The following is a 17174-nucleotide window of genomic DNA, read 5'->3' on the forward strand; positions in this document are numbered from 1 at the left end:
CACCCATTTTTATGACTCATTTTTAGTACTTATTTTGGTGACCCATTTTGAAGACCTATGTTTAGGACCCATTTTTAATGACCTATTTTAAGTACTATTTTGATGACCCATTTTGACAACCTATGTTTATTTTGAATACTATATATATATATATATAATTATTGTATTTTGAAAAATATTATAAAGCTAGATTTATTGTAGAAAATAATTAAATAGAAACATTTATAATTAAAATATTAAAATATATCAATATTTAGATGAAAGCCAGAAAAGAGTTTATTTTTTCTAAAGTGAGAATTTAATTGAAGACATATTTTATTAAGTAAACATTAAATAAGTTATAATAGTATATTATAATTTAAAAATAGAAATAGGAAAAAAAATGGTATAATATTTTATATATATATATATAAGCATATTGCATTGTTAATATTTTCTAAAGAATTCTTTGAGACGAGAAAGAGGGCATTGTCGAGGACGGAAGAGAGAAGGAAAAAGGCTCGACACTGTGCAACCAGGCTTACAGGAACAATGACGTGGGCCTCGAAGTGGGGGTCAAACACTGCGTGTGGAGGAGGTGGTAAGGCCTCCTCCACATGGGTAAGCTTCGCTCTACTCTGTTTTTTATCTTTTTATCTGTATTTTCATTGCCTTGGTGTTTGGTTTTTTTTCTCGTTCTCGGCTTTGTGTCCTTACCATCTAGGCGCTCGTGCGGATTTTATGACACGCCATGGGCAACTCATCTGGAGGACAGTCCAATAACTCGCAACGTCCGGATGGATTATAGAGGTTGCGGGTAATATTAACCCTAATTTGTTCAAAGATGCCCTTGTCGATGAAGTTTTCTTTGCTCCAACCGACGCGCTTTTTGATCCGGTGAGTGATTCTGGCTCTGGTTCTAATGGCGGAGAGGTTAGACGAGGTAAGATTTCTAACCCGCCTTTGCCTACCTTATTGCTCATTCCTAATGATTCAATTAATAAAGCCATTAATTTGGAAAAATCTAGGTTAAATTTCGTTGCTATTTTTCTTGCAGCTGTGGATGTCGAAAATTGCCCGGCTCGCAGATTTCTTGATGATTGGATTAAGAATATTGGATTTAAAAACTAGGGTATCATGTCTCTTTTTGTCGTATGTTGCAAAAAGGGTTGTTTGTTATTTTCTTCAGGGATGCAAAATCCCAATCTGCAATTGTGCAAAAGCAAATCTGGACTATAAGGAGATGTAATTTCAAGGCCCTTAATTGGACTCATGATGCAGTCAATGAGGAAATTTTGGCACTCTCGTGCTTTAGATGGTTAGAATTAAAAAATATCGCTCCGCTGTTGTGGAATTTTATTCTGTAAATTTTGCAACTCATTGGTAGCGTTATTAAAATCGACCACACTTCTCTTGTGCCACATCTTGACGCAAGGGTTCTAGTTTCAATCAACCTAGGTCGGGAGCTTCCGAGATTCATTGATATCAAGCTCGAAGATGGCCTTATTACTTGTCTTGTGGAAATCTTAGGAGGCATTAATGCTTATTTTCTGTGGAGACGAGAAGGGCATATTACGCATAATTGCTCTATTTTGTCTGCTAGGAAGCCGAAAAATGATAAGGCTATTCCTAATGACTCTAAACCTATCAGGGATTCTGTGGCTAAAACCCCCACTAATGATGATATTGGGAATTCTACTCCTTTTCTTATGAATAAATTGGATGATCTCAAACAGGGCGTTGAAACGGCTATCTTGGAACCTGCCTCAAAACCCCCTGAATTTGATCACTCAACCCAATTTGCGGTGTTTACTAATGAATCCCCTCCCCACTCGGTTATTGTTGAGGCGATCTCCCAATTAGAGGAGACCAATAAAAACTCTCCTCAATTTGAGATGCCTAAAACTTGCAAAATCTAGAGGGAAGAATGCTCAACAATTGGTCTTTAGATAAGATTAAAAAAGCTATTCGGGATAATCAGCCCAAAGGATCGATGATTACAATGCTCAACCCCCGAAACAGTAATTTGCTAAAAGTAAAAAGGATTCCCTGGTTAAGTCTATTGTCCAAGATTTCGAAAACAAGGACCAAACCTCTTATAACCTGAAGGGATGTGGGGAAAAGAGCTCCTCCCCTGTTACTAGTAACCCTATTAAGGTTGCTAATAGATTTGAGTTTTTAAGAGATGAGCCTTTTGCTCCTCCGGTTGGTTTTGATGTTAGAAATGTAGAAGGTGTTGATCATTCCCTTGTATCCCTCCAGTCTATTCAGGGTGCCAATTTTTACTCTGCTAAACCTGTTATTGCAGAAGACAAGGACTCTACCTTTTTTGATATTATTGTTGTTGATCCTACAGCTAGGACATCTACCCCCCCTTCTCCCAATTCGGCCAGGGATGGTGATTCAGAGCCTAAAAGTTTTGCAGATTCAATTGGTATTAATGACCTAGAGTCTAAGTTGGATACAGAGTGGATCTCCAACAACTCCATCTCTAAATGGGGAGACTGAGAGAGAAATGATCTTCCTAGATGAAGGTGAACCAACTGGAAAGATAGAGACTGAATCCTCTGGGAGGAAGAAGTCGCCCCGAGTGAGAAGAAAAAGAGGTAGACCGAAAGGATGTAAAGGGAAAATCTCCCTCCTCCCTAAGAAAATTGATGCTAATACAGAGCTCCCCAAATGTTTTAGCAGTTTTAAGGTTGCCAAAGGCCTTGAAATTCTCTAAGTCTTGATGATGAAGTGTATATGGAATATTAGGGGAATGGAATCCCCAGTCAGGAAACGTGTAGCAAGAAGGTTTATGAACTATCACAGAGTTGAAAATATTGTCATGTTGTAGGAAATGAAAGTAGTTAGTTTCACTCTTGAGGTTAATCGTAAGTTCATCTTGAAGGACACTTACAATATTACCACCGAACATGAGAAAGGCAAAGGAGGCCTTGCATTGCTTCTGAATCCTAAATGGAGAGATGCTATTGTGGAGTATGGATCTTCTCCCTATGAGAGAGAAGCTTGGGCTATCATTAAGGTTGAAACAGATAAGATTGGGATATGCTTTGTCTATGCCTCCAATGATTATTGTGAGAGAGGAAGTATGTGGCAATGGATAAGCACTCTGCCTAATATCCCCTAGATTGTAGGAGGAGACTTCAACATGGTTGTGTATCCGGAGGATAAATAAAGTGGGTTGAAAATGGAGTGAAAGGGGATAGAGAAGATTCACTGAGACAGAATGAAGGGAATGAAGATACTTTTTGACCTCTTGGAGGGATTGAAAAGAGAGTATGGGGGCATATGATATACATGGTGCAATACGTAAAAAGGTCACAAGAGGATTTATAGCGGACTTGACAGGTAAGGATTTTGACTCCTTTCAACGGGTTGACAATGGTACCACTATGAAAGTTTTCCCCTTCACTCACTTAGATCACCACCCCATTGTCTCATAGACATGTATCAAGAATAGGACCCAGAACAAGGAATGCTCCAAAGGTAAATTCATATTAAACACTTCCCTACTTGAGGATCAAGAGGTCCTTGTTGCAATCTATATTGTTATCCAATACAATAAATGGAGGGTGGGGCACAAGTCTACTATTGACCGATGAAATCAAAATATTAGAAGTTGGCAGTGGCTCCTATCTATTGTGGGTAGGAAGAAAGCCAACGATGCCAGATTAGAGAGAACCTTAATTGACAGTCTGCACTATTTGGAAGCTTAGGTTCAACATGACCCCAACAATGTTAGTAAAGCTCAATGTATGGCCTTCACCAAGGATCTGTTGAGGAAAGTGCAATAAAACATGATTGTTGGAACTAAGATCAGAGCTTGGGCTAATTGGTTGCAACATGGAGATAAAGGTTCTAAATTCTTCTTTAACATGTTGAAGTAAAAAGAGTATAGAGAAAAGATTGATTGTCTTTGGGTGGATGGCAAAGAGATTGTGGATATTGATGATATTAAGAATACGTTTGTAACCATCTATAAGGAATTGTTTACATTCGAAGAGGGTCCTAAAATTGACTCAGCTAGGCAACGATTTAAAGAGTTAATCCCACACTTGGTGTTTGATGCAAATGCCTCTGAGTTGAGGAAGCCAATCTCTATTGATGAAATAAAAAATTCAATCAGGGCTCTAAACAATGGAGAGGCCCCTAGGTTGGATGGGCTTTCGGTCGAGTTCTACAAAGCCAATATTGACTAGATAAGTAAAGTGCTTATAGATGTGTATGAGGAAGCCATTGAGGTATGATCCCTTGGCATGGATATCAACAAGGGACTCATTAAACTCCTCCCTAAAGAGGGTGACGAGTCCCTCATAAAGAATTGGAGGCCTACAACCCTTCTTAATGTCTCATACAAAATTCTAGCCAAAATTCTGGCTATTAGACTTGTTAATGTACTGCCTAATCTTATATGTTCTACTAGGATGGGATTCATTAAAGGAAGATATATACTTGAGAATCTAATTACAAGTTGGGAGGCCATGGAGTTCACTAAAGTGTCCAAAAAAAATGATGCCATGTTCTTATTGGATTTTGAGAAAGCTTACAATCGAGTTGAATGCGGATGCATCATAATGATGCTAGAAGCTTTTGGATTTCCTGTGGCATTTTGCCACCTTGTGCAAATCCTTCTTAAGGATGCATCCACTCAGCTTGACATAAATGGGTCTACTTCCGAGACCTTTTAACTAGGGAGATCTATTAGACAAGGTTGCCCCCTTGCTTTGACCTTATTTGTCATAGTATCTGAGGCAATATACTCTCTCCTAAGGGATAATTCGATCTCACCTAGAGTGAAAGGTATTCAACTTCCAAACAAAGAGGATCTCTTGAATATCCAATTTGCTGATGACAGGGCTCTTTTTTAATAGCTTGAGGAAAATAATATGGACTCTCTTATTAATAAGATCAAGATCTTCAGTGAAGCCTCCGAGGCCAAAATCTCACAAGCTAAATCTTTTTTACTGGGATGGCATGACTCCCCACTTCTTGGGTTAACAATTATGGATATCAATGGGGGGGGTCTTGCAAGAAGGTTAGATACCTTGGTATCCCCTTTTTTGTTTCCCCATGTATGAAGGATATGTGGTGTTGGGTTAAGGACAAACTGATCAAGAAGCTTAGCAAGTGGGACATGCATTACCTGTCCCTAGCAGGGAGGATCCATATGTGCCAGAAGATCCTTTCTTCATATACCATCTACTATACATCGGTGTGGATGTAGTGTAACTACCAAGTGCTGGAGGTACATAAATTTATAAGGAACTTCTTATGGTCGAATGGGAGAGGTGGTAGAAAGTGACATTCTATTAAATGGGAATGGTGCTACAAGGAGAAGGAAAATGGTGGTTTGAGGATTAAAGATTTAAGAATTCATGGGATAGCACTTGCGGCCAAATGGATTGTCCAATCTTTTAGTGTCAATGAGCCATGGAAAGTCTTGGTTAGGAATAACATCATGGTGGTAGTACCCAAGCAAGCCAAGGCATGGAAGAATCTCCCCTTTAGTGACCTTGTTGCTAGGAATTTTCGAGTATCTATCCCAGGCTCCTTGGTGTTCAAAACCATTTGGAAGGCGTGGGAGTATGTAAGGGTGTAGATCTCTAACTATAGGGTCAACAACAGTCTCTTTATCAGTGGTGAGAGGTCCATTTGGTGGAACTTGTTTCATAAAGGGAAACCTCTCGCTCTTGTTCAAGGGTGCTCGGCTAAGAACTGCGCTAACAAAGGTATTAAGTGCTTTAAAGACCTCATCAATAGGGAACGATGATCCCTTGGGCTGATTTATCCTAGACCTTCTCCCTGCATACATCTAATTGGAGAACATACTCCATTTTAAGGGAGGCCCCAAGAGTTGCCTAGTGGATAATGATAGACTCCTCAATTTCACTTGGAACGATGGCACCTTGCTTAATAATGTCAAGGCAAAAAAAAATTACAATTCTTTAACTGCAAATAACTCCATAATTTATCATATTAATGATGTTTGGCATATTGATTGGATTGATAGCAAATGGAAGCACATTTTTGAAAATTTATGGAGCAACAAAGTTGCTCCTAAGAAGAAATGTTTTAAATGGATGTTGATTATTAATAGGCTTCCTTGTAGAATCGACAAAATTCTTTTGATATATGTAATTTCTGTAAGGTGACTGAGAATATCCAGCATCTGTTTTTTCACTATATCATTGCTAGGGAGATATGGCTCCTATTTGGTTTTTCCATTTCTGAACATTATTACTAGTTCTATGCAAGGATTGAAGAAAGATTGTAATTTATTTTGGTTTATTCTTACTTGTGAAATTTTATGGTACATATGGATTATCAGAAATGAAGATAAGTTCCAAGGTAGGGCTAGAAATCTTACTGAGACTTTTTGTAGACTTACTTTACATTATGTTGAATCGCAGGTTACACTAGTAATGAGACTAGCCACAAAGAAGTTTGAAAGATTCTTGGAGGATGCTCATACCAGGATATACGTCTTAGAACTCTCATATGATTTCACATGGAGCAGGGAGAATTTAGAAAGGACCCCCTTTGTCAACACCCTTGCAGCTTGTGTAGTAGAAATCAATGAAGGGAGGAGGGTCGAGAAAGAATTCATGGCTCAACTTGCCACACATGGAGCAGTCCTAGTGAGGCAGGGAAAACAAATTATATGGATGGAAGGTCCGCTTGGTTGGACCTCTTGGATTGATAACTAGTTAGCTAGCTATCCCCCACTTTTTGGATGTATAGCATTGTGTATATGGAGTATTTTGTTCTCAGTTCTTATACTCAGCCATTCTCTTTAGTCTATATATTCAATATAAAGTCTGAAGTTGAAATTTTATAGGTAGGCCATTGGTCTTGGCATGACCTGATAGTTTCGATATTTTTTGTAACTATTTATCCTTTATATTCAATATATATATATATATATATATATATATATATATGTCACATCATATATCATGTGTAGTTGTGTTGTGTGCAGGCCAAGCCTTAATAAAAGCTCCATGCCTATTTTAGATATAAAGAAACTTCATAATCTTAATATAAAGTAAACTTTAGATTTTATTATTAATAATTAACACTTTTAATATAAAAATGATATATATATATATATATATATATATATATATATATATATATATATATATATATATATAATTTTAATATTTTTTGAAGTTAAATAAGAAACTATTACGTATATATAAAAATTAATATAAGTAATTTTATTATAAACAATAGCATTTAAAGGATTATCTTTGAAAGAAAAATAAAATAAAAGATGAAGTATTGATTTTATTTCCATTTGAAAATCTCCATGAATTTTACTGGATTAATTATATTACATACAAATTGAAAGATAGATGGATCAAATTAAATTATGTATTTAAAATAATGTTAATAAGTAATTATTTGGAATAGATGTTGTACTCCAAGTAAATAATTTGAGACATATTATTTTATAAACATTTAATCAAATAAGTGATATGAACGAATTTATGATATTCAACTTTTTAGACTCTTCTTATGATTAATTTGTCACTATTATGAGTAAATAAATGCTTAATTCTTTCATAAAAAAATTACTTTATTTTATTTGATAAATATACTTATTCTTAAAATGATCTTAAGAGATTAGACTCATTCCAAGCATAAATGATCCTAGCTTTCAAAATTAGTTCCTTTTAGTCCAAAATATAAATAATTTTATATATCAAATAGTTAACATCAATTTCAACTACCTATCTTTTTTTTATTCAATAGTAGATAGTTTTCCCTTTAAGAAATTATTATTAATAAAAATTAAAAAAAATTAACACTAGATTCATTTCTAAATTTTTATTATTCTCCTTTCAAAAATATATTTCAAGTATTTGGATTAATTGAGTAATTATTTTCCATCCAAAATAATTTGATAAATTATTCAAATATTTCAAACTATTAGGTAATTACTTTGGGAATGAGTTTTATTCTTCAAACAAATATTGAATTACTCGTTCTATTTGGAAGTATTTTAAAGAAACGTGATAATAAAAGGAAAAAGATCATCTATTTTCATAAGCTTTTTATGGCTGAATTCTTATTAGTCATACAATGTTCACAATAGTAGTTAAATTATTATAAGAAAGACTAGTTTAATTTACTTAAAAGAATTAGAAAATTCTATTATTTAGAACAAATAATATCGTCTATCTCTAAGAAAATAAATCATTATTGGAATTAACTAATTCACTAATTAAATGTAAATAAACCTTCAAGCATTTAGAAATAATTTTCAAGAGTAGTAACTAAATAATAGTTGTTTTCCCTTTTAAACAATGATATTAATTGTATGAGAACAATTCTTTGTTAGACTTGTTTAAGCCTTATCACAATAAGTAGTATTTTTTCTAAGCAATTAATTTCATTTCAAGTATAAATATTAAATTGATTTTATTTCAAGAAATTAGTACTCTACAATTATAGTTTTTCTTTTAAAATATTTATTATCTTACAAGTGTTATATTTACTACTAAAGATTCATTCTTGGTGCAATTAGTATCTTTCAAGTATCATAGTTTTCAAGCAATTAGTACTTACATGTACTTAGTTCAAGTTTTAGAGTTAAATTATTACCATAGTTTTCTTATTAAGAGAATATTACTTTTCAAGTAGTTGACTTAGCATCATAGTAAATGTCACCCTTCATGTAAATTAAATTATTTATATATTTTTAATTTTGAAGCAAATAGTCATACATAGTTTCCTTTTAAGGAATTAGTACGTTTCAAGTAAATTGTTTCAAGTATTTGATAATAAATGGATTAGTTTTCATGTAATAGAGTTGATTTCATCTATTATAGTTAGATAACTAAACAAGAGGAGACGAAACCAAAAACTTAGCAGTGTTTGATGTCTATGGTGCCTCTAGGTCACACTTACGGGTAATGTTGTCATGTTGAACTACTGCACTTAACACCTAATAAAGTTGCAACAACGACATGTGTGACATCGTCCCTATAAATTGTCAGGGATAAATAAGGGTCATTTGGAAGTTAAAATCCAAGGGGCGGGAATCCCCCTTTGATCGATAACCTAAAAAAATAAATTTTAAAATGAATTAACATCCATTCAGTTGAACATTAGAAAACACCAATAGGGTTTGGTTGTGTGTGATGAATTTGGAAATTATTTATCTTGATGAAAATTTTATGGATGATAGCAGGTCAAGGGTGACATAAATAATAGGAAATATGGCTTAGTTAGTTTTAGCCCATAAGCAAAGGGCCACCTTGAGTCGTTTTGCTATATCGCTACCATCATGGGTAGCAACCGCAAAGAAACATATTTGGTACATTGACCCTAGAAAGGGTTGCATACCTACCATACAATTTACATTAAACATAGAAAGAAACCAGAATTACATATTTCATGACCTGATCTCGTGCCGAAACGGGTATGTAGGCAGTCTAGGGATAGAGTTGGCTCTAGTACTAAAGCATTTGGGGATGGGGATTAGGATTTGGTTAAGGATGTGTTGTTGGTTTTTTAAGCTCCTTTGTCCTTCATCAAAGGGTCTAGATAATTATAATTGAAAGATTAAAATTAATTCAAAGCATACTCGAAAGGAATCCAATATGAATTCGCTTGACTTCTCGAGGCTTTAGGCTGACTTCTAAGGCAAAACTCAAGCTTGTTTAAATAATTATTTTCATGTACTCCTAAGGACGGTGACCTCGGTGCACTCCTAGTAGAGGAGTGTAGTTTTCAGAGAGTGACTCAGGACCCGAATGGTCCTGGTGAGTCTAAGTCTCTAGCCAGAGAATTTCCTATTATTTATGAATAGATGCCTACCCTATTTAGGTGGATGCCTATCTTGAATTGGATAGATGAAACCCTTTGTCTTGTATGGATAGATGCCTTACTCATATGGTTAAGTTCCTATCCCGGTTGGATGGATGCCTATCCCGTTTGGATACAAGTACCTGAGTGTGATTGAATCAAGTAAGAAAAAAAAATAGTTATTTTTTTTGGGTTAAGCTAAAACGTCATTACAATATTTATAGGTAATTTGTAGTCGATATTACGAGAGAAAATTATCTTGATGAAGTACACTTTGTTTGCTCATCTATGTACAACATTGTGTAACTATCAGCAAACTTTGATACAATATCTAGACTTTTCCTCACCCCCTTGTCTTGATAGCCATGGAGTTGTGTTTTCCTCTTGAGGGTCTAAGAAAAATATAGCTATTTCAAATGTTATAAATATACCTCATGCTCCCAAGAGGAACACAATAAAATCACAACGCAATAGACTTCTACAAAATTATCTGATACATATTATAGTGTGTTACAAAAATCATTAAAACATAATCTAATCACCCTTCTAGAGATAAGATTGATCCATGTAGATAAATCATACCCTGGCTAGTATGATGTGTAAAAGTTTTGCCAATAGCAATGAGTACAAGGTAATGATGTCAAAGGTTGTGTATATCTTTGACACTTTATCCAAGACCACATAAATAATGGTACCATCCTTATTGATGATAAAAAATGGAACCCAGACAAGCCAGTTGCTAATTCAAATAGGCACTACATAGATCCATTTTTTTCTCATTCTTGAAATTGTATAACTAAATTGTCTTCTTTTCGACCTACAAGTTATGATTATGTGAATATGATAAGAATAAATCCTATGCCACCCCTAGATTGTAAAGTGAATGTTCCTAAGATATCTTTTAAAGTAAATGATTTGTCTTTCAATGGAGAATATTTTTTGTTGTACATTCTTGCTCAAATCAACTAGAACATAGTTAGAGGCATTATCATTCATCTTGCCACCAAAGTCATTGTTATACCAAAAAAAAAATGTTCATCAATAGTCTCCATACAGAGAAGTATGAAAAGTCCAAGGCTACCATCTTCCTCATGATTGTATTTATCTACAACCACTTAGTTTCATTTCTTTCTCACTCTTTATGGGAACTAAGATCATGGATATGACATTTATTATGATTCATGAGTCTGACTTATTCAAAGTAAAGCTAGCCATAACTTACCTAGTTTCCATGAATGTGGTCATACCAATTGTCTTCAAATGCTTCAAGCTTCCCCATGATGGTGTTGTGCATGCATAAGAGATACTGGATACAAACCATTGTTGTCATGTGCAAGCTTCTCACTTGATCATTTCTATCCCACCCTGATAGGGCCCATGTTACCCCATGGTCAATTGTTATATGACATATTATACATACAAGACCAGGGGTTCACCTTCTCAATATTTCCAACTTCTATAGTTCCTCCTCCTCAATCTATTCCTTGCAACAACATATTTTGTGCCCTCCTCTTTGAGGACTAAAGACAAGCATGCTTCCTCAAGTAGTCTCCCTCATTCTTCTAAGACTTCACAACCTCCAACAGTGTCTTCTATTCCTCCACCTATTTCTAACATAGGAAGGAGAAAGGCACTAACCTTGTCCAATTCTAAACCTTAAGTTTTCCAACTTCAAGTTCTTCTTATTGTTCCTTGTTATACTTTGTATGGAAGAGGGAAACATTCTTCTAAGGGAAGTTACTCACATATAGCTATTGTGTCTTTACCCTTTATTGTTCCTCCTATTTTGACTCTTGCACCAAAAGCATTTCAAAGAGAGGAACCAGTAGCTAATACTAAATCTCTTGCACCCATGGCACTCTTGATCCATTTATGGACTTTGTTCTTCTTTCAACTTTGAATGTGAAGACAACTTCATTTACAAAGTACAATGCTCTAGAGTATTCTCAGGTGCATGTTCTCAAACATCATCATCATCAAAACCAACTTGTGCATAAGTGTAAACGTCGTCGACATGTATTGGCCCATGAATGTCTCTTCATAGAATACTAAGAGTGAGCCTCACGTTTCTATCCAGCTAACTCAATTAGTTGCACCTAGGTCTTCACCTCAAACGAGTGAAAGTGTTCATCACTCCCTCCTTGAAACCGCCACTTATCACCTCATAACCTAATTTGCACGTTTTGTTGATCCCATAGACATGCTTAAGATAAAATTTGTGTCTATTGTGGCTCTTGTTTCTCATCTCACACACTCTTCATCCTAACTATTTCAGAAACGCCAAACCTCCCACAATTGATGTGAAGATCTCGCACCAAGTGTCTCAACGTAATTTTGAGCATGGTTCTATTCTTGAGTTCCATCACAGGAAGTCTGCTTCATCTCCTCCACCACTAGATAGCTTTTCTTTCTTTGTTCTTGTGGTCAAGGATGTTCCCCATTCTCTATAATTTGTACTGCCCCTCTCCAAGAGGTTGACAATAACCCTCCTATTGTTCAGCGTACTATAGTTGATTCATCGCACTCCTCTAAGAATTATAGGTTTTAACTATTTGGGGGATATTTTAGCATTATCAACTATCTTCACAAGATCATTGACACTCACTTTGCAAGAACTACAAGATGATAAGGTTCAAGCTACTTCATTCTTGTCTCTTGTTGCAGGTGAGACACCTAATACTACCTTAGCCATTGTGCCTATGCAAGCTCAACCTGCTTCTCCTTATAATCTAGATTGGAAGGAGGAATACTTGTCGGATATAGTCTATTAGAGAATTATACTCTATACCTTTAGATTTTAGAGTTTGCATGATTGTTTGTATTCCCTCGTACATGCTTGTTTGTTCTTGAGATCTCTCTTAAAGGATCCAAGATGCCCTCATAGCTACTTGGATACATGAGAGAAAATCTATTGTCAAATCCTCTATTTGTCTTGTTATTCTACTATAAATGGACTTGTTTTTGCCTTCAAGGACAATGCAAAGCACTGGGAAGATAGGCCTCTTCCATGTTCACTCAAATTTTTATTTGTTTTCATGTGATCTTTCTTCCTTTCTACTTTTTGTTCCAATGCATATGAGATAGGATGTCATTTCATATAGCATTATATACAAATACTTGGATCCCCTAGTTTTTATTATCTAAAACTTTTTGATGTTGTAGGTTTTATATATTATCCTTATATAAGATAACATTCCATGAATAAATATTGTTATGTATTTTCATTATACAACATCTCTTCTCCTTAAAATTACTTTAACTCCTCAAAGTCATGCAAATCATTTTAAGGGGGGGCTATCAATTTCACATTATCATATTTTACTTGTTGGAATCATCGTTGTCATTACACCAAAAGCTCAATCTATCAACAAATAAGAGAGCAGCCAGAGACAAGGACCCACGAGAGGCGGGAGGAAGCACATGTCATGAATCCCAAAGGAGGTTCTAACCAATTCAACCATATCCCCCTCAGCACCGACTGAGGGTTCCACACTGACGGAATGAAGTAACCCTCTTGGGATTCAAACTTGTAACCCAGGCTCTGATACCAATTGTTGGAATCACCATTGTCATTACGCCAAAAGATCGAGCTATCAACAAATGGGAGAGAGGCCAGAGACAAGGATCCACGAGAGGCAAGAGGAAGCACATGTTGCGAATCCCGAAGGAGGTGTTGACCAAGTCAACATTACTTTCACATTCTCATTCTAATTTTCCAATATGTCTAATTAGTTGTCTTATTGCATATGCATTGTCTAGAACATGGGCACCTTGCTAGACTCTAGGTCTTTATATATGTCTTGTCTCTTTTTTATGATTGTCCTGCAACACAGCATGCAACAATCACGAGTCAATTAGATTGTTGTATGGTCTCTAGCATAACACCGTCAACTAACCATACTTATGAATATCTTTCATTCATCCAAAAAGATTTATTGTGTTTACTCTTAGGCGCATATTCTCAAACCTCATCATCATTGAAACCAACTTCCACAAGCATAAGCGTGCTCGGCATGTGTTGTCCCATGAACATGACTCTTCACAGAATATTAAGAATTAGTTGTTGACATTGTATTGTCATTGATGTCAACTGGTAATTATGTCAACCGATATGCAAGATGTTGTTACCAGGATTGGAGATTGTTTGCATGTTGATGTCAATCGATATGGGATATCAACCGATAAGTATGTTAATCAATAAGCAAGAAAACCCAGAAAGCGCGGTCTGGGATAGCATGTCCTAACCAACAAAATAGAGCAGTGCACTATATGTAGGTTAACCGGTTAGTGTATACCGGTAGCATGTTTGGTCGGTGACTGAGTTTCAACCGACACAATCAAGTGAGCTGGATGTTGATAGAGATTTCACGTGGACTCCAAGTGGCGAACATGCAGTGGCAGGTGAATGTTGCGTCAGCGAGGTAGTTGCCGACTAGGTCGGTATTAAATGTCGACTACAAAAATCACAGATCGGTTGCAGAGGATTGTGGCTCAAAGCAGATCAAAAGATAGAGATTTTATTCTTTGACATTATGATCAAAGAGGACATCTGATCGTCTTGTTGATCTGGAGATGGAAACATCTAGATCATTTATTGTGATCGACAAAAGCAAGACCGATGAACAAGATACAGTTTGCTAAATATAGTAAACATTTATAGGAAGAATAAAAAAGGACAAAGCTTTTCGTTGACCTATTGTAGGTTGTCAATTCAAGAAGATGAGATCTAATTTGATACGGATTGTGGTTGGTGAAGAAAATCCTAAGTGCGTGAAGTTTGAGTTTTTGTTTTGGCAGGAAAGCATGTGTTTTAAAATGTAGATAAAAAACTTAAGCTGCAAATAAGAGACGGGATGTTGGATGAGAAAGTGTGATTCTGCTAGGTTGATCAGACTAAGTGTTGATAACAAAATATTGAAGTGAGTGAGTGTTAGTCGAAGAACCAGTAAGAAAGGTTTAACCGACAAGTTTAAGGTAACCAATAGACAGTTATGAAGTGTAATAGTTCATCTAACCGGGAGTGTTTGAATCTTTTTAACTTAGTTTTTTCCTTGCCAGATCTCCTTAGTTTGGTAATAGAATTACTCATGGAGAATCTAGTGAAGACTCAGACACAGTGGTAGCAAACTTGGTAAGGAAGCTTAAAAGAGGATCTAGTAAGTACAAAGGAAAATTACCTCTCAAATGTTTTAACTGTGGTAAAATAGGACACTTTGCTTAAAAATGTCCCTATGGTGAGAATAATGGAGAGGAGCAACAAAGCACCAGCAAACCTTCAAGTATGGATAAAAAGAAGAAAGTCTACCAACAAGAAAGAAGAAGCTACCGGAAGCTGAACAATTTGTATGCTTTGAAGATGATGCCACAAATGAAGAAAGTGCCTCGGAAAATGAGTATTGTGAGGATGAAAGAGAAACTAATCTCTTTATGGCACTAGATGAACTGGTTGATGAAGCTAATGAAGATGAAGACATTGAAGTTGAAGTGGACTTGGAAGGTGAACTCATAAGTGCTCTTGAGGAGTTGAGTAAAACAAGAAGGGAACTCAAAAAGGTTAAGTATGTTGTCGCAGAAGAACAAGATCATTTAGAGGAATCTTTGGAGGAGACCTAGAAATCTATTTCTGATTTGAAACTCCAGTTGGAAGAACCCAAGAGGATATGTGAAGTTACATCCTTCAATTTGATAAAGAAGGAGAAGGAGCATCAGAATCTAGAAGAAGATATTGTAAGGCTCAGAAAGGAGTTTGAGAAGAGCAAGAATGAATTGAAGATGAGAAGCAAACATGAGAGCAACACTGAAGCCTTGAACAAGATGTTGAGTAATCAGAAGCACTCAAAAGATACCGGAGGTATAGGTTTTGAAGAATGATAAAGTTCCAATAGTAAAGACACATCAGGCAAGGAGATATAGTTTACTTCTTCAAGTGAGAGTACAGAAAAACAAACCTTTACTGTCAACAAAGCTACCAAGTAAAAGACCTATGTTGAAGCCATAAGAAATCAACTTGTGAACTAGAATGCTCAAACCTTGAACCGGAAGGCTCACTCACTGTACCAGAATGTAGATCCTAAAGGAAAGCCCAAGGTTGATAATGAAGGATTCACTAGAGTATATGACGTGACAATAAGACACTCGATGAGACAAAGGTTTGCCGGTCCAAAGAGACAAGATTGGTATGTATTCAAATTCCATGGTTACTGTTACTGGTGTAATGTTTGGTCATATAATTGATTATTGCAGTTTGATGCGTAATCCCCCTACTACTTTTGAAAGTAGAAATTTGTTTGTTGCAATTTGGGAGATGAATGTTACTTGTTATCAATGTAATGGTTTTGGTCATCGGAGTTATGAATGTAGGAGAAGTTTGTCGGTGTCCTACAATAATTTTTCAAATTCATCTTTTAATGTCAATGTGAATCTGTCATTGTCAAAAATTTGGCCATATTGCAAAGCATTGCAAACTTAGGACATCTAAGCAAAAGAAGTCAGTACCGGATTGGAGACCAGAATCAAAACCAGAGCAGAAAATTGTAGCTAACAAGATGAAGAAAGCCAACCCGGTTTGGGTTGAAAAGGATAAGAATAAGGCTGAGTCAAGTCTGATTGTCTAGACTTCCTGCATACAGAAAGAAGAAATTTATGGGTAGTTGACAGTGGTTGTTCCAATCACATGATCGGAGACAAACAGAAGTTCATCAAGTTTGATGATTGGAATGGAGGTTCGGTGAGGTTCGGAGATAACTCTTCCATCAAGATAAAAGGCAAAGGTACTCTGAACATAGATTGCAAATTAAAAGCACATGATGTATACTATGTGGAAGAACTAAAACATAATTTAATAAGTGAGTCTGATGTGTGATAAAGGATACAAATTCACATTTAACTCTACCGGTTGTCGGATAAGGAAGGAAAGTATTGGGCAGATTGTTGCAGAAGGTAAAAGGACAGATAAAAATGTGTACAATCTGAAGGAATGCTTTGAGTCCCAATGCATGATGGGACAAGTAGATGAGAGTTGGTTGTGGCACAAGAGATTAGGCCATATAAACTTTGATAATATAGTTAAGGTGAGCAAGAAAGGCTATGTGAGACATATACCATCGATCATCAAACCGGCAAGCACCTTTTGTGATGAATGTCTAAGAGGTAAGCAGACTAAGGTAACCTTCAAGACCAAAGAACATAATACCTCAAGACCCTTAGAAATTGTGCATACTGATCTATGTGGTCCAACCATAACAAGAGCTATATCCGGTGAGAGATACTTCATGTTGTTCATTGATGATTTTTCAAGAATGACATGGGTCACCTTTCTACATGACAAATCACAAGCATATGAGAGGTTTAAAATCTTTCAAAAGATGGTTGAG

General features: G+C 35.8%; 1 protein-coding gene across 3 annotated transcripts; it reads left to right on the forward strand.

Annotated features, from left to right (window-relative positions):
- Positions 1 to 446: 446 nt before the first annotated feature.
- Positions 447 to 6820, forward strand: LOC131060975 (uncharacterized). Of its 3 annotated transcripts, none has more exons than XR_009358906.1 (2): positions 447 to 922; positions 1037 to 6820. XR_009358906.1 is itself a non-coding variant. In XM_059211108.1 (2 exons), exons 1-2 carry the CDS (start codon positions 902 to 904, stop codon positions 6690 to 6692), a joined length of 318 nt encoding a protein of 105 aa, XP_059067091.1. In that variant the 5' UTR covers positions 447 to 901; the 3' UTR covers positions 6693 to 6820. The 3 variants fall into 3 exon arrangements, 2 of the variants coding, with proteins under 2 accessions (XP_059067091.1, XP_057850452.2); XM_059211108.1 differs by having other exon boundaries at positions 6396 to 6820; XM_057994469.2 differs by having other exon boundaries at positions 447 to 600; positions 6396 to 6820.
- Positions 6821 to 17174: the final 10354 nt, after the last annotated feature.

Source organism: Cryptomeria japonica, chromosome 9, assembly GCF_030272615.1.
Source record: "Cryptomeria japonica chromosome 9, Sugi_1.0, whole genome shotgun sequence".
NCBI lineage: Eukaryota > Viridiplantae > Streptophyta > Pinopsida > Cupressales > Cupressaceae > Cryptomeria > Cryptomeria japonica.

Bases quoted from the DNA above. Each gene is read 5' to 3' on its own strand.
- LOC131060975 (XM_057994469.2), top strand. From the start codon at position 532: ATGACGTGGGCCTCGAAGTGGGGGTCAAACACTGCGTGTGGAGGAGGT. The intron at 601-6,395 runs GTAAGCTTCGCT...GTTGAATCGCAG, and splicing joins GTAAGGCCTCCTCCACATGG to GTTACACTAGTAATGAGACT.